The 24627-nt window shown below is 38.4% G+C and overlaps 1 protein-coding gene across 3 annotated transcripts in view; it reads right to left on the reverse strand.

The window, feature by feature from the left end:
* Positions 1 to 748: 748 nt before the first annotated feature.
* Positions 749 to 24627, reverse strand: part of SNX9 (sorting nexin 9) — a 65780-nt gene continuing 41901 nt past the window's right edge. For all 3 annotated transcript variants that reach the window (XM_072856038.1, XM_072856037.1, XM_072856036.1), the window contains exons 8-18: positions 24347 to 24472; positions 23934 to 24051; positions 21052 to 21182; positions 19546 to 19649; positions 16804 to 16907; positions 14008 to 14085; positions 8327 to 8403; positions 7263 to 7352; positions 5718 to 5832; positions 4190 to 4281; positions 749 to 2834 (exon numbers count right to left, since the gene is read on the reverse strand). In XM_072856038.1, coding sequence (XP_072712139.1) covers positions 2787 to 2834; positions 4190 to 4281; positions 5718 to 5832; positions 7263 to 7352; positions 8327 to 8403; positions 14008 to 14085; positions 16804 to 16907; positions 19546 to 19649; positions 21052 to 21182; positions 23934 to 24051; positions 24347 to 24472 — 1083 coding nt within the window. In that variant the 3' untranslated portion in view covers positions 749 to 2786. The remainder of the gene's footprint in view (positions 2835 to 4189; positions 4282 to 5717; positions 5833 to 7262; positions 7353 to 8326; positions 8404 to 14007; positions 14086 to 16803; positions 16908 to 19545; positions 19650 to 21051; positions 21183 to 23933; positions 24052 to 24346; positions 24473 to 24627) is intronic.

Below are 24627 nucleotides of genomic sequence, written 5' to 3' on the forward strand. Positions count from 1 at the left end.
TTGTATAGCTACATTTTTATTATTAAAGAATGAATTTAGTATTTTAGCAGTAACGGAATAGGCAATTAAAATAAAAAGTTAAACCCAACAGCTAGGGCATTTGATGTCTTCTACAAAGTGACTGGGATAACGCCAGTGTTTGGCTATACCATACCCTCGAAGGAAAGCATAAGCCAGGAAACAGTATTAAGGCTTTTTGATACTCCAGAGATTAATTATTCAGCTATGACAAACAACATTCAGGAGGGCACTGCTCAAGTCTTACTCTAACTTGTTACTCTTGTTTTATGACTGCATCTTCAGTGTGAAGATTTTCTGTTGCTCCCAACTCAGTCAACCTAACTATGCCACTATTCATGTCTAATTTAAAAAACAAATACCAAAGACAATCTAATTTCTATTCTGGGTCAACACCATGCTGACACAAAGCCAGGAATACACAGTAGCACTGTGCTCTACTACTTATTTGCAGTCAGGAGGGTTCCATCAACCACAAGCTGGACTGACCTGAATAATGAACGCTTACAACATATGCATAGCCTTTGCTGGTTTGCAGTCACTAGCCCTATTATACCGTTCAGTTGTGATGCCTGCTTTATAGAAGACACATGGATGCTTTCTCAGTCCTCAGCTGGCCAGTGTCTGTAAGCTGATGAAAAGCTATAAGGAGGATTTGCCTCATACTGCATCACCCTGTTAAAAAGCAATGTGATGATTTCAAACAAAATAAAAAATAGCCTTGTGGATATACATAAATATTTATTATCAGTTTAACTTCATTTTACTAGAAGTCTTTAAACAGTTTTTCTTTTTTGCCGAAATGTTGCATCTCTGATACAGTTGCTACTGTCATAGCTTCCCTGCACTGGGAATGCACAGCTTACACTTAAGATTCCAAAACAATCTATTCAAGATAAAGAACCTTCAACTTTAGTGCATATGGAGCTATTTAAAGATTGGTAAAAAGACCCCCCCCTTCCCCCTCCCAAATTAAGAGTATGTTACAAAGAGATTTCATTACGAAAAAGTGAATATACAAATGCTAAAAAAATGCTGGCTTGAAAAAGTGATTTCAGAACTTACTGTACACATTGTAACAATTTATTATATAAGCTGCTTCTACATGCAAGCAGATCTTACATTTGGTGTAAAACATTTATACACATTCTTTACAATTTGTACATATTTAAATGGCTGTATCAAACAACACTGCGCTATGGAATTTTGGAAGCAAACAACTAAAATTGGGAGGAGAAAAAGACAAGGTTTATAAAATGTGAACAAAACCCGTGACACTGAAAAGCATCTAGACTTAGGCTTAGTCTTGTTTGGTTTGGTTTCAGGTTATTCAGGCAGACCCAGATTTTCATTCTAGCACACAAAAGTAACACCAATGCAAAACAGAATAAGGCAACTATTCAACCAGCAGACTGTACCCGTCACTTAGAATGGCTTATTGGTAAAATGCCTTTTAAAAAAATTTTTTTTGCTAAAATATTTATGTTCTAGGCACATTTTAGCAAAAACTGCATTTTGGCTTTCCTGCTTGCTTATGGCATTAAATGAATTACTGTAGTTGGTGCCCATTGTGAACAGGGTTGGTGGTGGCTTTTTGTTTTGAAAAGCCCAGGCCTCAAATGATATTTCAGTAGTATCAAGTGGCCCAGTGTCCTCTTTCATAAGAGATGATGATCAAAGCACAGAGTTTGTGTAATCACTAATGATGTTATTCAGTACTTTTGTCACCTTTTAGTTTGCATTGGAAGGTAACAAAAGGTAAACCCAAGCCAACAGCATACCATACTACTACATGAAGACCTGAGCTTAGTTGGAATTTGGGGACTTCTACTAGTTTGGGTTAGATGTGGCAGTGTCCCCTCTGCTGAAACACCTAAAACTCTCCGAGGGGTAAAAGGGAAGCTGGCCCTGTACAGCACTGAGGAACACCAGTGCCTTATGGCATAACACTGGGGGAGTGTCAAAGTGCTGGTATGGAAAACTGGTTTTCACACCTTCCTGAATGGCTCTTTCCTTGTTTGTACTTTGTCTTTATACAGTGCATAGCGAGAAAGAAAGAGCCTGACATAAGGTCTGAGGTGGTGTGCCACAAGTACAAGATTTAGTTAGAAGGAAAAAAAGAAAGGGAAGAATGAATGATATTTACCAGAAGTCATAATGGGAGCAGTATGCCATGGCTGCGTATGGGAAGCAAAACTTAAAACAAAGTCTTCATTCAGGAGATTATCATGAACATGTACCAGAAACATACACGAATATAATTCCTCCTGGATACTGAATCACTAGAGAGCTGAATTGAATATAATGAGTATTAAAGTAATTTTCTCAAGCTTGTCTGCTTTCCCACTTTAAAAAAAAGATATAAATTTGTAACTCTGATGTTCTTCCAAAAACTCTTAATCAACATAAGATGTTGATTATGTTGGTTCCATATAATGTTGATTAAGAGTTTTTGGATAGAAACATGTCTGCACGAAGTCCATGACAACTTATCAGTTTGATAATTTAGACCCCTAAAGTGACAGCATTATCTAGCTGTTTTTATTTAAATAACGTTACAAATGGGAAAGCATTCAAGATAAGAGAACCTTATCTTATGATTTAGGCTGATAAAGTAAAATTTTAAATAATTCTTCTTTTTCTACAACTGATTTTTGTTTTTATTGGGGTTTTTTGGCTGGTAAAGGCTAACAAGTTTTTATTGGCATTGCCCCCAAATCAGAAAAGCACTTCGGAGTTGTTCTTTATTGTTGACTACTCCTTATTCTCTACATCACAGGAAAGCGGCTGAGTGCCTGCCTCAGCTTCTGTGCAATCTGAAACAAAGAAACAGAACATATTAAATATGTAGTCATTTTACAGTATGCAGAAATAAGATTTGCAGGCTAAGAAATTAAACAAATTGTTCCCTCATTTTCTGAAAACCTGCAGTTTTTACTGCAGATTTTGTGTATGTAGGACTCTCAAAGCATTCCATTATAAAGACTTTTCTTCCTGTATATACACTTCCTGCCTTGTTCATTTTGTGCTTTCACTGCTCAGGTTGTGTTGGAGAAAAGTATTGTAGGCAGGGCTATCATCCTGCCCATTAGGTTATCTACCACTGCACTATGCAGGAGGGCTACAGGAACAAAGCCAGATTTTTCATGAAATCCATTTCCTTGCTGAAAGAAGGACACACATCAGAACAGAGCTCCTGTGCTCTCCCCACAGCTCTCACAGCAGCCAGCACCCCACATGTGAACATGGATCTGGTCCCTGTACTGGGGGAGAGAGGATTGGTACAAGGAGACCGGTGAGGCTGCAACTAGAAGAACTGGGATAGACTGGACAAAAGACTGAAAGAAGGTAAGGAGAAACCTATGCCTAACCCCATGAAATGTGTTGGAGAAACTGAGCAAGGTGACCTGATTGGGGACCTGAAGTTCTCCTCCATTGAAGATACCTCTGAAGTCCCACTGACGCCTTTTACTGCTGTGAAAGGCAACCAGTTGCTTATATTACTTCTTTAAGTGATAGAAGTCAGGTTCCAGCATGCTCAAACTCACATGTTTTACCAGCATATCACATTCGAAAATTTGTTCTCGGGTTTCATTTAAAAAGCCACAAGGAACACATGCGTAAGAACAATCTTAAATGAGAACTAAGGTTGTAGGTCAAGTGCTCAGAGTTAACATATTTAATAAGTCACCTAAACCACTCCAGTCCCCCCTGCCCCACACTTGTATACATTAGGCTTTAGATGACAGAACCTTCCTTTCATCCTCCCATCCTATGGGAGGGAAGTTTCATTCAAATGGGTTTTTGTTGTATTTGGTGCAGCAGGCCTGTCTTACTATGTATCACAGAACTAAAATTCTTTGTAACCTTAGTACTGGCGCTGGGGGCGGAGGCAAAATCAAGCTGTCAACAATAATGTTTCTCAACACTGGGTTTTTAGGTCTAAGAGGTCTAATATGACATAGTCATGTATATATGAATAGTACCTATAGGAAAATATTATTTTAACTCATTCTTTGTTCTTTTATTTTTTTCTATCTACAGTTCTTCAAATATCTGCTCTCTGGGAGATGCTCATACAAAAAGATGATGAAGTACTGCAAGTATTTCTTATAAAAAGTAACAACACAGTATGTGCCAGGAAAAATGGCACTGAAATACTACACCTTACCGTTTCATAAAACTGTGCCTGCTGCTCCAGATACAGACGAATGACACTGTTGTAGTCATAAATCCGGTTACTGTGGAAGTGATTCATCTCAGCTGCAATTAGACCCAGGAGGCAAATAATTTAAGAGAAGCATTCGTAATTAGGAACAGTTTCACTCAGTTCAGATCAGTTACTGTGCAACAAACTCAGTGTCCAGCTCTGCCAGCATAGTTACTGTTCTCATGCTTCTACAACTTGTTTTGCCTGCAGCATGCAAGTTATGATGGAACTGTTCGTAAAATTACTAGAGTGTCAATTATTCACTGCTAAAATACGGATGCTTTCTGGATAAAGCCAGGTTCTTGTTACAATACTCAGGTGTACAAAGATTTGATAAAGTATACAAGCAGAATTTTCTCCTACTGAGGTAACTGCTCTTTCCTGAAGTGTTTCCAACAGAATTTGGCTAGGACATTCAGATTTCCAAGGGTATAGAGATCAAGTTGTAAGCCACAGCTGTAAATATTTAGCTCAAAAAAAGATACAGCCAGTAGTGTTTGACCCATTCTTGACTGAGGCTGTTTCAGTGGAAACCTGAGAAACAGCATTACTGAGTCCATAACACCTTTCACCACTTTCTGCATCTCTTGTCAGATCACAGCTTATGGCTGAAATAAAAAGTTAAATATATTCTGAGATACCAATAGAGGGAGAAGAAATATTCTAGATTGTAAAAGTCATCCTAGAGGTAGAGGTCTCTTCCATGATTATCATTTATACAGCACAGTCCTCTTGCATCATTGTGACCAGGAAGAAGGAGGGGGTGGGGAGTTTTCTTGTTTGTTTTTAAAATCAATTTTGTGTGCTGCTCTGACTTTGTCCTGTAAAGTACTGAGTACTCTTGGCTTTAAGTCAGCTAAAAAAAGATGCAACTCCCTCAGCAATGAGTAGTCCCACTGAAGTCAGTAACAGGATGCACTTAAGGGCTTGTATATCCTTCAGGACTGAGCCCTGACTCCTCACTTCCCCGGTTTTTCAAGTGCGGTGTGCTACATCACATATTTACAACATCTCTAACCTAAAGAGGAAAAAGTTCATTCAAAGAACATCCAGGAAATAAAATCTTATCCACAAGAACATGAATCTCAACTGGATCATGTCTGACTAAACCATGAGTCAGAAAACACACTTCTGCATGTGATGAACTGCTTCCTGCACCAGGGCCCATGCTGCTTCTTTGAGACATTATCACTTCAAAATGAAAGAATCAGTCTGGGGTGGTTTTGTTTTTTTTTTTAAATTGCATTTCCAAAACATGTATCTTTTGCAATAGCAATATGAGATTTGAAAGAAAACAATGGGCAAAATAACTGCAATTTAAGGAAAATCTAAGCAGGTCACAAAGAAAAAGAACCAACCACGCCTAGCTCTTATTATCATTCCTCTAGAACAAAGATTCTCTTTCAAAGTTTGTTACTTAAGAGATGTCCTTCAGAAATCGAGGACATCTCTCAATGTTGTATGCCATTTAGCCCAAAATTTGGTTTACCTTGTAGTGCATAAGCCATGGTGCTCACACGTTTCACCATGTTCTGTTTGTCTTGTGGCGTTATTTTACTGGTTGCAACTAATTTATCACTTTCCTTCACTCTTTCTATTGCTCCCTGTAGAAAACAAATGCAGAAAGATTAAAAGAGTGGATTAAAAGAGTAGTCAACTTAAAGGTCTTTATAGTCATCTAAGATGCCACATTTTGAGCTTGCATACTATACACATATATATACATGCACAATGACCGATTCTGCCTTCCCACATTTTCACCTAGTTTGTTATTTCACTCTATTGCTTTCAAGAGTCCTAACAGCTTGCAAAAAGTGACTTCAAACACAGGCATGAACAGAGTCACTAGGAAATTGAGTTTGGTAAAGGCAGTAATACACAAGGATATAGACAGAAAGGACAAAAGGACCAAGTTTCAAAATACAGCTGACCAACACAACAGACATCCAAAAGCCTCAAACTATCAAATGCCTAGAACCTTATTTGCACATTATACAAGACGAGACAACATACACTACTTTCCAAGAGACTACAACTCATTGCAATTTATAACTTTCGATTCAGGAAAATCCTTGTGTCACATAAACAACAAGCATAAAAAAGAAATGCCTCCCCCTTCACAATGTATTTGTGCCAAACAACATTCAAGAGAATCTATTTACACGTCTCTTGGCAGTAGACTTATGTTTTGAGTTTTGAAAACATTTCTTCTCCTTTTATGGTATTTTTCCCCAAGGATTGTGGGATGAGGGACTGTAAGTGTCCTGAAGAAAGAATACACAAATCTGATATGCTTTTATCTTTGTTGCTCTCAGAAGTATGTTCTTGTTTTATACATTTAACACTTCAACTGGTAAAAAAAAAATACTTGTGTACTTGTTTAATATTTCAAAATTTTTAGTTTCCTGAAATATGTTACAGCAGGGACATGAACTTAAGGAAAACTGTAGGACCAAAAAAATGGCAGAATATCCAAAACTAGACACAATGGCTAAATCTATTGTTTTATTATTTGGTGGCTTTCATATTACAGAGGACAAAGTGGGTTTTTTTGTTGTTGTCCCCCCCCGCCCCCCAAAGAGTTAGCCCTATTCTCTATTTTTTAATATTAAAAGAAACTTCTAGGCAGTGCATGATTATTTATCACATATCTACAAGCTAGCCATGTAAGCGTACACAATTTTTCCTACAGTACTGGTATGGTTTAGTATCAGCTACCATGTAAGACTCAAATACTACAAATTTACACTACTGCTATTCACCACATTGGGACATGAAGTTAACCTGAAGAAAATCATGAAGCTCTACTATAGCAGAAAGTCATGATATTCTCAAATCTCAAGACAAGTTCTGGCTTCCCTCCCCTCTAAGTATTTTTTATTTTAAAATTGAGCATGCCAGTTTCTGTGAAACTTTCAGTGTTTCTGGAAGCAGGGGCCAGGCTGCTGCACAAATGCAGTGTACCATACCACCACTTTTGTTGCTGTGGACCTTCCTACTGCCCAACCCTTAAAAGGAAAGGCCCCTCACATACCTTATGAGCTCCTATGATGTCAGGGAAGCAACCAAGAAATCCCTTATATTCATGATTTGTTTCCATCAAGAAGTGAAGATCTTTCTTCGGCTAATAAATGAAGTGTAAGCATTAGTAAAAGTATCAGTGTATCAGTGGCATATTAACAGAAAAGAAACTATGATGCCAAAAAAAGGGTGAGGGGGGGAAAAGGGGAAGGAAAGAAAAGAAAAAATCCAAACCAAAATCTTAATTGTTTGTTGCAAGTTTTTCATATTTAAAAAGGTCCTTATTAAAATATAAGCTCTTTGGAGGAAGGCACTGAGCACCAGTGAGCAGATGCTTCTGTTCTTTGTTTTACTCAACACTAGCTAATGAAGTGAGGGGTTTTGCCTCAAATTTTCACTGAAGAAGAGTTACCAGTCCTAGCAATAGCACTATTAAGCAACAATCTCATTACATATACAGATATGTACATGCACAGGTGCATCTCCTTAGTCACTGACTTGCAAAGCTGTTTTAAGTACTTTCAGACTCAACCTTGAGATCAAGAGGATCTGCATTTTGGAGACTTTAAGCTTAATACGCTAAACATCAATTTATGACTTGAATGCTGACACCAAGTCAGGATTTACTTAAGCTAGATTTTTACTGAAGCAGGCAATCGCATGTCAAGACAATGAAACGCAGCAAGATCTGGATCCTGCAGACATCTGGGGAATACAGAGGGAAGGTAGAAACCTATCCTTGATTAAAACTCATTCTTTTGTATCAGTAATGAAGACAGCTCACTGACATCAGAAAACAAACACATTTAAAGAGGAAGTAATCATTTCAATATTTTAGAATCCAGAATGTGATCTTTCTGACCCAAGAGAAATACCCTCCCATCACATCCCCCAAGTTGACACATAGTAGAAAAGATGATGAAAGTGCATTTAGAAGTATTAATAATAATTTCATTTAACTGGTCTGCAGCACTAGCAGTTATGTTTTAACAGAAAAGAAAAAAAGAAAAGTCAGAAGTGATCCAAATAGGTGATATATTTGTACACACTACGCCAATGCATCCATAATACTCCTACCTGTTCTGCTACAAGACTGGCAATTTCTTCATAGGTTTTTCCTGCTTCTGTTATTGCTCCATTGAGATCAGATTCTCCTAAAAGTAAACATCAGTGTTCAAATTACAGTAAGTCAATTACAGTAAGAAACTTGCCTTGATTCAAAGCAAATTTCTAAACCAGCTTATTTTACAATAATAAATGCCTAGTCATCATTTTATGACCAGCAATAATAAAGAAGTTAGAAAAATATTAGTAGTTTTTATACCATTAAAGAACAAAAACTCTGAAGATCTTATAGAAAATGAATGCTAAAGGGACCACGTAAACACTGTTCTACCATAGTACTAGCACTATTCACATCCACATTTCACAATTATATGTAGTTTAAATGTCCTGCACTGTAATTGTTAGAAGGTCAGAGAAGCGGAAGGAGGCCCAACTAACTTTTTTCCCTGCCAACAAGATTTCTGACCCTTTAGGGAAATCTTGGATAATATTTTCAAGCTCTGTAAGAATCGCTGCTTTTGAGAGGGAGTTTCTCACTTTTGTCATCATATGAAAAGGATGAAAGGGCCCCACAAACTACACTTAAAAATACAGACATCACCACGAATCATAAGCTAGACAACACCACAAGCACTCATAACACTGTATTACTAGCAGGACATGGCTATGTGGGACAAAGATGGAAATAAGCCTTACATTCTTGGTTTTTTCATGCCACTTCACCTTCCCAAAACACCACTGTTTTTTTTCCATTCTTGTTAGCTTGTCCAAAGCATGTAGTCAACATTACAAAAAGCAAATTGAGGTAGAGAAAGGGGAAGATATAATTTGCAGATATCGAATATTAGTTTAAGAAAAAATGATTTTTCTCATTCTTTCAGACACATCTTGGTATTAGGCAGCAGTTAGTCTTTTAGGAACATTTTGTTTTTATTCTATAGACATTAATCAGTGACTTAATGGAAAACTACCAAACACTGATTTCATTAATGATTAATTTGAACATTGAAGTACCTTCTTTTACTGCAACATATGGACTAATCTATGTTACAGATTTATTAGATAGGATTACTTCATTTTAGCATGTCCTAAAGGAAACAAGGTAATGACTGAATGTTGCTTCAGTTCTATCAATCATTTCTTACTTTCTATTAGACTGGCTTCACAAAGCCAAAAGCTTTGAGGGAAAGCCATGGATCCTAAGAACTAGTAAGTCCAGCAACACAAACACTGCTACAGAAATAGTTACTTTTCTCCTATTTGAGCCTGTCTGGATAAAATAAAAATAAAAACAACATGAAATCCCATTGTGAGATCTAAGAGGTACATAATTCAGGAGATATCTTCACAGTGTTGTAAAACAATAAAAAAATTTCACGGAGATCAATTTCATTATTTCAGGTAGACTTAAATAATTTCATTATTTCAGAATTCCCCATGTCTGCTCAGAAGTAACCTTGAATAACCTTGAAGTAACTGCTGCTTAAGCAACTGACTCCCAGATTTTGGGACAAAACACGGTGTGGCTTTAGAGTCAGAAGCCAGGTTGGTCTAGATGTTGCTGTTCATTTCATAATGCCATAAAAGACGATGACTTTTCCTATCCAAGCAAAAATGAAGAGGAATTGTATGTATGTTTGAGTAGAAAAAGAAAATCCTCCCCTTCTGTGCAGAACTCACTCAAAGGACCTTCACAGATTGGTGCTTCAAAGAATCTAGACAAACCCTCCCAACACCGATCCTCTTTCACTTGGGGGCAGCAGGGCACAAAGCCAGCTTGTAGAAGGCACAGGGTGCACTAAGAGTTTCTACTACTAGCAGAGGCATTCACACTCCTCCAAAAGCAGGGCTAAGGGATAGTATATTTAAAAGTTGTTCCAGACAGTGGATCCCAACAATAGGCAGGCACACAAGTGGTAGAAGAATATCTGCAGCTCCTCACACTGCATCCTTTTCTTCTACAATCTTCTTCGGGTAGTGCCAGGGCAGCCTTAAAGAGTCAGACTTCATCTCTCACCTGCCGCACCCTCCAAGTTCCAATACATGTTATCAGCAGTGTCATGCCATGCTCAGTCAGTCACTCCCTACACCAGGCCACCTTGTCAGAGATACCGCACGCAACCCACATGTTCATACATCAGAGTAGCTTGAATTGAAGCAGCAGATTGCTCCCAATCACTTTTGTCAGCACGGGTTTTGGTCAGAGTTTTGTTACTTGGACAGGGCCAAATTTCTAGCATTCTCAGCTTCTGAACCGATGCGAAGCTGGGAATGGGCTGCTTAACTCAAGCAGTGAAAGCTGAGCTGGGTCCCAGTGCAAGGATATACCAGGATGTCAGGGGTTCTTTAATCAATGGAAAAGCAGAAAGCCCTACATGCTGCTGACTTTTACAACAAAATTAGGGCAGGGGGCATTACATATATCCCCACGAGAAACAGGGAGGGCTTAAAAGCATCGGCTAAAGGTAGTTTTAAAAAGACCAGTTAAAATGGCCAGTAATATTCTACAGATATTTAACCCAACCATGAGGAGAAACTGATATTTTCACTGATTTATAGGCCTGCATGCTGTCATAGGGAGACGAAGGAAGATGTAAAACTATGAGGAGTCTTTTGGAGATGTTTAGCAGAGCATCTCTTAGCAGTTCAACTGCTTGGTAAATGCCAGTGATTATCACCTCTGAGGGAACACACCAGGCATATTGAGGGAACTAATATTCTGTAAGGCTTGATTAGGGCAGCAGAATTTTTTTTGTCAGTAAGTGTTTTTGTTTTGTTTTCTTCTCTTTCAAAGCACGTTTTAACACAACCCAGGAGTAGGAAAAAGATAAAGTTTGATGTACTAGGGAACTACTTGTAGCAAGATTATTCTTGACCACTACACCTCAGACTGATAATGTTCAGCACACAAGCAGCTTGGAAGGCAAGATGTGCCTGTTGCTAGCTGGCAGGATAGTGAAACTTCCGTGTAACTGCCTAACAAAATTCCTGAGGGGTGATGTACGATTAGGAGATCTTACTATGGTTGAATGGCATACCATAGCCATTCACATTTTCTTAATATAGGAGAAAGACTTGCCCAGATTTGGCACCGCAAAAGAGAAGCCATGCTATTTAAGGCTGCATTAACCTAAGAGCATCATGTGATGCAATAGGATAGGCAACATAGTGCCAGGCTGCAAGACACTTCCAGGCATATTCTGGAACTGTCCAATATGCATTTTTGGACCAGGATCATACTTTCAAAGCACGTGTTCTTAAAACCAATCGGACAGTACATAGGCTCATGGCCAAGTTAAATGAGAACCTCCCCATGTGTCCTTAATAGTTTTAAAGGTACCCTTGCCTCTGCAAATACTGGGGACAGATTCCTAATATGCACTGTGGCTGGCAACTAATTGATAAGGCTCATTCTGCAGCATAAGAAAAAGAGCTTGAGTGAGTCAGATTAACAGGCACATCTTGCCTGGTGCAATCTTAAACATTTTAGGCTGGAAATCAGAAGAGAAGGTGGTAGACATTCACCACACATAAGGCTTTGCAGAGCAAGCAGGCAGCACTGATGAAAGAGGTAAGGACAGTAGATACAGCCCATCCTAACTGTGCAAATGAACCAACTAACAGCACATTCAATATGTCAGAAGTCAGCTACCAGTAGCTGGAAGTGTTCATGTCATCAAATCAGTCGTTGCAATCTTCAGCAGCCTATATGCTTAAGCTTCCAGAACTCAAGTATTGAGAGAGAGAGAGAGAGAAAGAGAGATTCAGTTCCCAACAGAAACTGAACTGAGTGCCATTAAGTATGGCTGAAGGAGCCATTCCTCTCTACCGATAGTCCAGAAAAAATCATACCCCATACTCAGCCTAGCTAGTACTTCATTTGAAGGAACAGGTCCAGTGCCTTCTTTTAAATATTGAGATCAGGAAAGCCACATCCTACTAGTGTAAATCCAGGTGCTTACGTGTCTTGCATAAGAGTCTGCTTAATCCACAGACCTGTACCTGAGGCAACCATCAAATGAAATTGTACATGAACAGCACGCAGGACAGAGTGAGGGCAGCAGTGATGAAGACATTTAAAGTGATACATGCACTGCACTTATTTTCTCTTCCTGGGAACTCAAATTAAAAAGTTTTAATTTGTATTAAGTATTAAGACAAATTAATACTGTAAAAAGTATAAATTCTGAAAAAAATACACCGGTGTACCAGTTAAAGAGAGCAAAATATACGAAATCAGGACAAAGGCATCGAGTGCAAAGGGCATTTTCCTCAGCCCGATACTAGCGTGCAACCAGGTACAACTGGGCAAACAGCAGAGAGAAACATCATTGCTTTGTTCCCAAGCATCACAGGATCTATTTTTTCAGACCATTCGAAGATGCTGGAAATCAAATTGAAGCTTTCCTTGGTAAGGCTGATCTGTAATTTTGCATCCTAGCTTTAAGCCATGTTGTTTTCCCTTTACCCTGGCAAAAGAATGTGTGTGAGAGTTCAAGCAATTTTCAGCCCTTTCTCAAGAATTCTTGCTACAGATCGTGTCTGGCTAGGATTTACAGTTTTCTAACCCATGCTAAGAGTACATAACCATGCAAATCCCCTACTTGGTTCTCACATCCAAAAGTAACATTTTAGGCAATATGTTATGCTCCAATTCTAACTAAGCAGTCATCCTGTTGAAGTACAGGACAAAGATGAGAGCAAACTACAGGGACTATGCCTATTTCCAATGTTTCCAGCAGCAGAGAACCTGAGTCTCAGAAGTGGTTGCACTTTAATACATGGCTTATGGGGCAAAAAGCTTTAAGAATACAAAGCAAGGGATGGATGAGTAGTCAGAGTAAGTACTGGTCAACTAAAAGTCCTAAGATGGAAAGATTTCAGGAAGCCTCTATGCTATAACGTTTAAGGTTTTAGAACAGAGCAATTTTGCTATTAAGTCTAGAAAAAAAAGAAAAAAAAAATTTGACAAGAGAATCCCAGAGAAAATAGACTCCACTAGCTCCCTCTGGGATATGAGGAAATATTTTCCAGTTATCTGGAAAACATCAGCAGAACTTAACATATCAAAGCAGGATTTTACATTTGGCCTAAAGACTATATTTTAGGAGAACTTTGAGCAATTGATGCCCTCCTTTTCCCTCCCACAACTTTCATACCTAACATGACAGGCTCTATTTTAGGGCTCTTGGAGAAGGAAAGGTGAAGGACAAGAAAAGGCTACAGTAGCCAACCCTCCAGCCCACATAATGGTATACAAAAATCTTGTAATAAGTTTTCCATCCCCATGTGGAGTTGTTGTTTCATGAAGTAAGTCACACAATAGTTCTGTGACAGATATTTTCAAGGCCGCATTTTCTCCCCTTTCCTTTGATATCACAAAAAAATGCTACAGCATGTTTTGTCAGTCAGGCCAGTGACCAGATTACACATTAATGAGATCAAGCTAAACACCACCACCACCACCCCCCCCCACCACATGATTACACAGTGAGAGAAAACAAGATTGCAGACTAGAATATAAAAACCCCATAATACACACAGGGAAACAAGTTTTTTAATATTTTTTCCAGAATCATGTTTGACATCTAAAGTTCAAAGAGGGGAGCATTAAGATCTTTGGAAAAAAATGTAGCATGATGTAATTAAAATATCTTTTATTAAGTAAAGTACAAATGAAACTACAGAAGTACCTTGGTATCCACTAGTGCTGAAGACCAGTGCCAGGCTCTGCAACGCTTTTCCTATCTTCTGGTATTCCTTGGGTAGTGCTGAAAGGGGGAAAAGGATGGGGAAAAGAGGGAAACAGAAGCAAAAAACCCACAAGGGTAAGTGAGACAATCTGCAGCATTTCCAAAGCTTGATAGAAGCAGATGTCAAAAACAACTAGTTTTTATATTTCCTCTAGCGAAGCATTTACAATCACATTCTTACCCCCTCCCCTGCTACAGACATTCCAAAACTGGATAAAGCAATTGCAATCTGGATTCTTGAAAGCCACAAACAGCTGGAGAAACTGTGTGACACTGCTATTAAAAAAAAAAAAAAGTCTCACTGCACTCCTAGCTCAGTCCTCCTATGCATACAGTGAGAGTTTTTTCTCTCCCTCATGAGCAGACTTTATCCTCCCGGAGGGGGTGAGGGGGAAGTGCTGCAGTGATATGGAGAACAAGTCTCATTAATATTGTAAGAGAGGGGATTATTATACAGATCTATAATACCTAAACTCTCCTCAAATAATGGATTTTATATTTAAAGGCACTAGAAACAAAGATTACCTAGGGATAAAAACTGATACAAGTATCCAAATAATAAAATTGGTTTTTATAATCTATTTATTGAAAACATATGCATACATTGCTTCCTCACAATGAAGTCAATACGCTGTGATTTATGACTGCATTCATTATTAACACTTTGAATACCACCACCCCAGGGGCCTAAAAAGCAATCTGAAAAGTGAAAGCAATTTTTTATAAGCTACCTATGCTAGCAGAAAAAAACCCAAGTAGATGTGCTTTTTGTTGTCAAACATTTGTATTCAGAGGGTACACTGTCCAGGGAAACAGCAGTTTTTTAGTTGCTCTAGCATCTTGCACAATCTGATTTTCACAGAGGAACCCCTTTGTGTGGTAAAAACAACACAAAAAAACCCAAAACCAAAAAAACAAACACCCCAAACCGCATAATTTTATTGATTATCTTTGATCAAGTTCTTACCCAGAAGTTAGCTTATTTATGACAACTGGTATTTCTTATACAATAGGTACCGCTCAGAGTACTAGAGTTCAGTTATCAGCCATTAACTTGTTACCGAATCCCCAGTGGAAACTTCAGTGAAGAATGTTTGGTTTCTTTTCACTTGCATTTAAGAAGTTCCCACTGTCAGTCATTTTAAATATCACAGAATAGAATGCACGTAACTATTGCTCAGGAAGTGCCAAAAATACTTCTGACTAGGAGCTGGGACTAGAGCTGACAGGGAACTTAAAACCTAAGAGACTACTGAAATTCTTCAGTTGTGCATGTCCCAGTTTACCAGTCTCCTTTTCCTATTCAGTATGAATGTCTGGAAAGTTAAAAGTCAAAATTTTCAATGCAATCACATCTGACTTACTGTGTTTATGCTAACTAATTAATAGCTGTAAGTATTAGAAGACTCATTCCATACCTAAAGCACTAGCGTCACAAGTTTAGGGAGATTTTAGCAGTGAACTAAATACTGAATTTCCACTGTAAGCACAAGTCACAGCCAGCCCTTAACTATGGTGGTTTTGATCACTGCTTCTGTAACTGCAAAGCAACGCTATTTTTCTAGTCTCATCTGAGGGACCTTATTTCTTCCCCTGCCCTCCACCTCCCCCTCGATATAATTTCCTAGTGAAGTGAAATCTGTACAACGGTAGAGGTGTGTCCTGTGTTAGACTATTTTTGACCAGCAGGAGGGTCAGTGATGTGTAGAAAGAAACCCTCTGAATTCAAAGTGGAGAAACGTAAATAATTTAAAGTTCACATCCTACAGATACTAAGGTCTAATGTAATCACTACCAGAAGAGACTGGGCTTCTATACTTCCCACTTCCTCCTGTCAGCCCCAGATATTCAACTGCAGTGTTAGATAAGAAAGCAGCAAAGAGATAACTCAGGAGATGTACTTACTCCCAAGTCTGGGGACAAAGTTTTTTCTGTGGTAGTTAAGAAGAGGGGAAAAAAAAAAAAAGGAAATAAAAAAATGGAGGAGATTTGAGGAGATTTGTGTGATAGGTCTTTGGTCGCCAGACACTACAGCCTGCCCTGAAGTGTTTCTTATTATGATCCTCAGCTGTAGTACCTGCTTCCTTTCAATAGCTGCCTTGTGGTGGCCACAAACACTGAACACTGCTGTGGACTAGGAAATTAGAGCCCAGGCAGAGTCATAGGGACTTGGTGTGAAGTTCTGCAACCCTAAATATCTGTGGGAAGGAAGAGACAAGATAGGAGAAAAAGAATTGGGCTAAAGATTAAGTTAGAATCAAGTTGTTTTTTCTTTTCTTTTTTTAAACTCATTTCATCTTTAAATCACTCCTCCTGGCATGCAAGAATCCTAAATAAGGGGTTAATAAAATGCAATCATTTATGATTTCATCAAATAGACAGGTCTACTTTGCCCACGTCACTAAAGTGTAGATAAATGACAACTATATGAGAACAGGTCCAACAAGGGCTTTAGCTGGATTACTAGAATTATTTAAGTTTTAATATTTTTAAACCTATGGGCAGGGACCAGATATTGCTGTTATGAGAGGAAGAAAAACAAACAAACAAAAAACTTGCACAATTTATACTCTCAGACACTGAAAGCAGCCAGAATGCCATACAATCCTCGTGATAATTTAGGATTTCCTTTAGTTTTAAGATATGCCTTGAATTATAAACAACAAAAACAATGACAAAAAAACCACAAAGAAAAGCAACACAGAAATGCCTGCTGAGTTCAGAAGGGACACTTACGCCCTGTACACCTCTTCCAGTGCTCTTGTCCCACTGTCAGCAGCTCTTTCACTCCATCATCCATTGCTTTGGTGAACCTACCCACTGCATCACATTTCTGTTCTCTGTGGCATTTGGAAAAAGCAAAAACAAAAAGCAGTTTAACAGATGCATTATGCTAACTTTAAATGCAATACTGAAATGTTTAGTAGTGTCAACTAGGTCTTAAAAAAAATATCACAGAAATAAATTAATTCCTTGAAACCTCTGCCATTTCACTGAGGTCAGAATTTCCCTCTTCAGATACTGGCATTTTTCATTCTATTTTCCCCCCCTCTGTTAAACACATGGTATGGGACTATCATTCTTACTATAGTTAGTTACCTTCAAAAAAAAAAAAAAAAAAAAAAAAAAAGAGGCTACTAGCTAAATATCCTCCCCAATGAGATCAAATAACAACAACAGAACAGCAAAATCCAATTTGAGGAAAATACATCCCTAGAGCACTTAACACAAATAGAAGGACCCCACATTGACAGGAAATTAGATGTTACTCTAACAGAAGTAGCAAAATTCATACAACAATGAACAAATATAAAGAAAAATAATTGTTCCAGATATTTTCATAAAGTCTAAAATAGGTGAATAAAAATTAACATAGCAGTTCTTCTAGGGAAATATATATGCATAACTTTATATTATACTGACAATACCGTTGTGTTCAGTTGTGTCAGAGGAAAAAAAAAAAAAATCAGTGATGCTCTAAAGAGAATTCTGAATTAGTATGTGCCTTTTTACCCCTCTTTAAGCATGTTTTCATGCAGCTACCAAAGCTTATCATTAACACAGCAATGCTCTGTGAACTCTACAAAAGAAAGCTAGGCATGTGTTTTCTAATTTTCAATGAGCGTTATTCAAACTGCATCAGATCTTACGAATGCTCTCAGCCAAAGCCTGTATGAGACAGCTCTCTCAGCAAGGCAACCCTAAGTGACTCCCCAGAGCCAGGGCAGCAGCTCCAGCTGTGGCTCAACCACCTAGAGGCTCCCACCTCCCCACCTTCCTCAGCTGGAAACCCTAGTAGAAGTTATTTGCACAGAAACAGAACCCAGGCTTTCCAAGAAGCCCTTGGTTTACTCCAGTTTTCCCAGTAGCAAATAATCCTTTTTAATTTTCTGTACTTCATACTTTATGGTATCATGATCACACGAAAAGTTCATGAACCAGCACGGGGTTACCATCCTTTGATCAAAACCAGGATGACTCAGGACTGCCAGAGTACTAGCAAAATTGTTTCAGTAAAGAGTGTCTTTTCATTGAAGAACCTAAGAAATATTGAACAAGCTGGTTTGTCCACTTAACAGGAGTAATGGCTTTCAAGACTGTGTTCAGACACACTTTTTTTTTTTTTTTTTAACAGCACCTTGAGACGTTCCCAGGCACTGGAACATGGTGTGGATGTCAGAGGTGTTACAGCCACCCCTGCAATGCTTGGAGACAGGCCCCCAGAACCGCCCCAGGCTGCCAGCCCCAGCCCAGGAGCCCATACCCTCTCTGGGGAGCATTCCCCACAGGCTGCTTGCCTGCCCTCACCCCGTTTGGGGACAAACTGTTTAGCAGAACACATGCTGGCTGTTCCCTGCCAGGGTTCTGTAGATAATACAGACTCACTCTCTCCTGCACCCTATGTACAAAATCATCCCACTGATTAACCCGTTTGGCTTTTATACCACTGGGATATATAAAACATCACTTAAGAAAAGTAGACAAGTTTGCAATCCTCATGTTTGAAGTCTAAGTGACCAAAAAATGTCCATCTTTTTTACTAGTACAGAACTGCTACCACACATCTATTATATGCATCTTAATATGCACTGCATCACTTGGATAAAGCCTATGCTGGGATATTTCCAGGTGTAGGTACACTACTGCTTTGCCACTATAAACACTTCTATCTAGTTTATCCACAGGTGTCAGACACAACACATTATCCAAGTTTCTACTTTCTACAATAGCAAGCAAAGCATGTCATGCATACTACGTATCTTCTAAGAACAATGATTAAGCCTAAAGGAGTGAAAGGCTACAGAGTAAATCCAGTCTTCTACTCTATAATACCCAAAGGTCCACCAAGAGAACTATACATAAAAAAGTGTATGTATATACAACATATACATATATAAAATAAATATATCCATTTGCACTTCCAGAAGGATACCCCAAAAATGTAGTAACACATTTAAAATGAAATTTGATAATTTAAGTCACTTTTCATTTTTAATAGCTTTCCATGGATTCCAGATATTAGAATCATACTGTGTGTGCATTATATACAAGTATTTTACAGAAACATTGTTTTCCTTGATGGTCCACCTACAGTTATCTGACTTACTTGGTAAGTCTAGCACACTTTGGAACTGTTCACGATTGAAAGATTAAAGATCAAAATATACTTCCATAGCAATATAAGACGTAACTCCATAGGATCTGCCAGTACTCTATCTCGTCAACTAGTTTTGCATAAATCTTTTTAGGATCAGTATTCAGCCACTGAAGTCAAAGAGACATCAGATGGAGTTCCACCAAGTTTTGGAGGGGTCAATATGAAAACCTCGCATTCAAACAATTTTTCAGCTCTGCCTTGATGAGTACCTCTTCAAATCCATGAATATATGTGCACACTTACTATTCTAGTTTTATATTAGCTCAGTATCTGTTGTATATCCAGATGCATAATGTCCATGCAAAAAGAAACCACCTTACATTTCTACCATGTCCAAGTCAGGAGCTTCTGGTTCCATTGTAGAAAAGATCAGGACTCCTACAGTTTCATCTTTTTCTGCCTTCCGCTTTCCAGTTTTCCACTCCTTGAGGAACCCAAAAAAAAAAAAAAAAAAAGGAAAAAGACAAAGTTTGACCACCACTGTTCATGCATCTTTAAGGGCATGTACTTAAGCAGTGAATGAAATGTTTAGAACAGTTAACCAATAGACCACACATACATCAAAATCTTTTAAATGAAAGTTTCACTGGGACCAAGGTTTCTTAGAGTTTCCCTCCCTCCTCCTTGTGCACTTTGTTTTCTAGATTCTGAGGTAAAAAGACCCTTCTTCTATATTACTGAAATATGGTGTAAGAGCAACTATATTCTGCTGTCTCTGCACATGTGATAGTGCTGATATCAGAAGCTACTCAAGAAGATTATGAGACTATTAGGCAATTGCCATACTAAGTTCTTAGTGGGAACAGATAAAAAGGTTAAAAATTCCACGTATTGCAACATCTGTTCTGTTTATATCAGTCCCTAAGTTAGCTGCTAAGAACTGCTGACTAGCTAGCACAATTATACAACTCTCCAGTGGCCATCCAAATAGCACTTCACTAGGATTCCTACTTACTATGTTATTAAGCCTCTACTTACAGGATCACAGAATAATTCTGGTTGAAGTGACCTCAGGAGGTTTGTAGTCCAACCTCCTATGCAAAAATGGTCAGCTGTGACCTTAGTTACTTGGGGCTTTACCCAGTCTAGTCTTAAAAACCTCCAAGGATCATTTAATTTTTCAGCAAAATCTATGTGTATTTGGAAGTATGACTATTTTGAGGGGAAAGCAGCAGAGTTTTCCTGTTTATTTCCTCATTTGTAGATACCCAAATTAGTAACGGAGCTGGAGTTCAGTCATGAAGAAACCATTATCGACTGAAGATATTAAAACCTCTTTAAAAAGTGTAAGACAATGCTGGGGGGGGGCATGGGAATAAAAAAGCGCTGGTTATACCAGGTAAGACTGCAGCATAACAACCCACTCTAGTGAAAACTGGTGGTGGTGGGGGGTGTTTTTAAATATAATGCAGGATCAGGCACATCCTAGATCTGCTACAAAGTAGCTTCTGTTAGCAAAGCAGTACCAGAGGACCACAGTAATTAGTAAGTCCAACAGAGAACAGATCAGGGCAACAGCCAGAAGAGTTGTTATATATGTTCCTAGTCTGCTGGAGGACACAAACTGTCCTTAAAAGATTGCCAACAAAGCTACTTTAAAGAGCACATCTCTGTTGGAATGGCATGTAGCATTTCACACAAGCAACTTTATGCCTCATTTTGATCACTCAGCTAAGTTAGTTAGTAAACCCAGCAGTTTTCAGCTCCTCACTGCTGCCCACAGGGGGGCAGCCAAATGAGAAGGCTACACAGCCGGACTCCGAGTTCGAAGGGGATGGGGGGAGCAATTCCTCAATCTCAGTCTGTGTGTGAGCTTTATTTCCTACCTTCTCATCTCGGAAACTGAGAAATTGCTGGAAAACTTCACTTTCTGAGACAACAGGATGGCGACACATCCTCGTCATCCAAGCTTGCAGTCTCTCCATACGCATTTTGATAAATTCTTCTTCAAAGCGCCCTGTTATACATCAAACAGTAATTGTCACATTTCTACTCTAGTATGGCTCAACTTTTTTTTTTTTTTAAATTAGAGTCTGTAATTCATCTGGTGAGTTATTAACCATTTAATGACTCAGAACTTACAAGAAGGAAACATTACGCTGACCAGTCAGAAGAACCTTAAATGACAGTATATTGGTTACTGACCAAGAGTGCTCCTCCTTTTAAAGACAGTCAGGAAATATTAAAAAATCATAATACCCACACATAATTCAAATCAATTGGGGGTGGGAGAAGATTAATAAACTTTCAGATGGAAAAATTAGGTATTCTGATGACCCAAGAGAGAAGCTAGGCACAGGCTTAGAATGCAGACATTTTTCTGACACAGTCTAGTAAATCTTTGGTCAATGTAAGGCTCAAAAATGTTGGAGAAAAAGGAACTACTTACTTTCCAAGTTGTCATGTCCTAGCTAACAAAGCATTTGAAATTGGACTGCTCAGATACAAGTAGCAGGTTTAAAAAAGCAGTACCTCCCATAAACATATTTCTATATAGGTAAATGAATGGGGGGGGGGGGGGGGAGGGGGGCGGAAGGAATAAAAAAACCTCTCACTAAGTCACATGTATAAACCGGTTAGAATACATACATGTAAGACTAACTGATTTTTCTGGTAATTAAGAGATTTTAACACAAACTATTTAAATAAGTAACAAATTTTTTTTTAAACCAGTAGTGCATCACGACTGTGTATTTACAAGAACCTTTTAGTTTTAGCACAAACTGTGTCTTCTTGAGAGAATCTTTTCCAATTTTAAAAAAATGCACAATGTCAGACTTCTAAAGCATACAGTGAAGAGGATGTATTTGAAAGGAATGAGAGATCCCTCCAGCACCCAACTCTTCTAATTTCCATAGCAGCACACATGACAAACCTTGAACCCATGTACTTTCAATATAATTCTACTATATAGTTACTATAGTAGCAGCTCCACAAGGTTGAGTTTTTTGTGGGTCTTTTGTTTTTGTTTTCTTAAATTGCAAATATGGAAACTAGCAAGACTAGCAGGTAAAGAGCACAACTAGTGAGAAATGAAGTTTGGCTATGGGTACATTTCCTGCAAATTAGCTAGGAGGGGGGAAAAAAAAAAAATCAACTACTATGGAAGAGACATTATATAACCTGCAGTAATACCTTGTTCCACCCTTAATCTAAACTGAAATCTCCGCAGCATTCCTGCCAGCATAAGGAATGCAAGGCAGCAGGAACAAAAACATTTGGAAGTTATGTGCTGGTCATTAGGCATATCATCAGCAGCAAAATCATGATCCTGAGAAAAGCCAGTCTATTTGTAAAGAGTCTTGCTTTGCCAAGACTAATGGACAGAAATACTTTTCTAGACAGTCTTCAGAAAGAAGTCTCCTAAACACAATGAAAAACAAACACAATTTTTTCCAGAGTTTCCCATAATGTTTCAAAAAAGAGAGAAAGAGAGGCATGCTTTTTTTTTTTTTTTTTTGGCATGAGACAAGTTATCCTCTCCCACAGACTCCGGAAAACTGAAATCCACAGGCAAAGTTTAACTGTGATGCCAAACTCTTGAGTCTTTTAAAATACAGTTACAATAAAATGTAGAGATCCCATCAGGTCTTCTGCTTTCCTTTTAGTCCACATGCACATGTTTAAGCAAAAATACTGGTGAATTCTAAACATGAGACTAAAGGGAGGGGAAGGGAGGAAGTCGCTTCCTCACTTTTCAGTTTCCTCGGCATTTTTCCCAGCATCTGCATCAATGCTTAGCTTTCTTCAAACACAGCAGAGCTGCTGCATTTTCAGTGATGCCCACAGCCACATGGCTGGCGACATGCCGGCTTTTGTATGTTTGGTTTTGGCTGGTTGTCTTAAAGGCTGTATAAAAATCTTACCAGAAAACACACAAGTGGAAATAGGCAAAAGTAATGCATTTTGCTCCTATAGAGGTGCTTTTCTTTTCTTCACGTGCTCTCTAGCACACCCTTGTAGGAAGGAAGCCAGAGACTACTGAAAACACACAGGCATTGTCATATTCAGTTGCAATGACTGAACTCATGAGCATTTAAAGGGTCCAATCCCACTTTTCTTGAAGTCAGAACAAAAGACTTCCATAAGCTTCAAAGAGTTTGGTCAAACTGAACTGACATCAAACCAGAGCAGAATGTTATACAAACTAAAGATGCTTTCTAAATCAAGTGTGAAATTGAGCAACAGGAGAAACAGCTGCAACATTTTACTTGTGAGCAAAAATCCCCAGTTTGCCAGGGGATGCTCCCTTTCCTCCGGGAGCTTTGCTTCAAAGCTCCTACAACATAACACATTTACAGTCAAATGCAAAAGAAAAAACACCCCCCCCAAACACACTCAAAACCCATTTCTCCAGACAGTCAGCAAATATGGAACTTAAGTAGTCATCTCTTCTCTCCAATAATAAATAGTCTCTTCTGTAGTAACTGGGGGGTGGTTGTTTGTTTGTTTTTAATTTTTTTGTTTTTTAAATCACTGGACTAGATAAGTAAACCTGAGTTCTAAAATGATGCTCTTAGTGCTGATATTTTATTATCAATAGGCCATCACAACTCATCATAAGTTTTGAATGGTGAAAGGTTGGGGTTTTTTTGATTCCTTCTTTAAAAATAATGGGAAAAACAAACAGTAAGAAATAACTGAACCTTGTAAAAAAAAGTTATCTCCTTGTTTCCCATCCCATGAATTCACAACTGGGAATAATTACCTGTTACTTGCTTGTCTGGAAGAGATGGGATTGGAATGGCTAATCCAAATTTAACCAGGAGACGCTCATACAACCAGTCAAAGTGCTTGTATCTGTGGTTGACAGACCGATTAGTGTTCTGTAAGAGAAACACAACTCTGAATTTTGACAGGCATCTACAGATCGTGACATGAAACAAGTGTGACCAGAATAGTAAATATGTAGAATGTAAATAAATGTTATGATTTAGAGCCTTGAATCTGTAATTACAGAAGAACTTGAAATGCTAGAACAAAGTAACTCTTTGGGGAAAAAAGTGTGACAACTACCACTTACTCTTACAATCCTGTTACCGAGTCACACAAACTATATTATTTATATGTACAAATGAACCATATTTGCAAGAGAGAAGATCCTGTTTCAGGTACACTTACAGTGCAGGTCAGCTGATATTCAATGTAGCTCTTGAGACCATACATTTTAGAACCTTTTTTGGGATCTGCCACCACACAGTCAAAGGTAGAGGTAGGATAAACCCACATTGGGCCATAATCACCAATCTGTAAGAAATTGCAAATATTATCTTTCAATACATCATGTTGTGCCAGCTGCAAACAAGGAGACAAATACTTTCTCTCTCCACTTGAAACCTTCCATTGATTTCAGAGAGAGCTTTATAGTCAGGAAATAGAGGGATTTCTCACAACCAGAGATG

This window comes from Ciconia boyciana, chromosome 3 (assembly GCF_034638445.1).
Source record: "Ciconia boyciana chromosome 3, ASM3463844v1, whole genome shotgun sequence".
In the NCBI taxonomy this organism is placed as follows: domain Eukaryota; kingdom Metazoa; phylum Chordata; class Aves; order Ciconiiformes; family Ciconiidae; genus Ciconia; species Ciconia boyciana.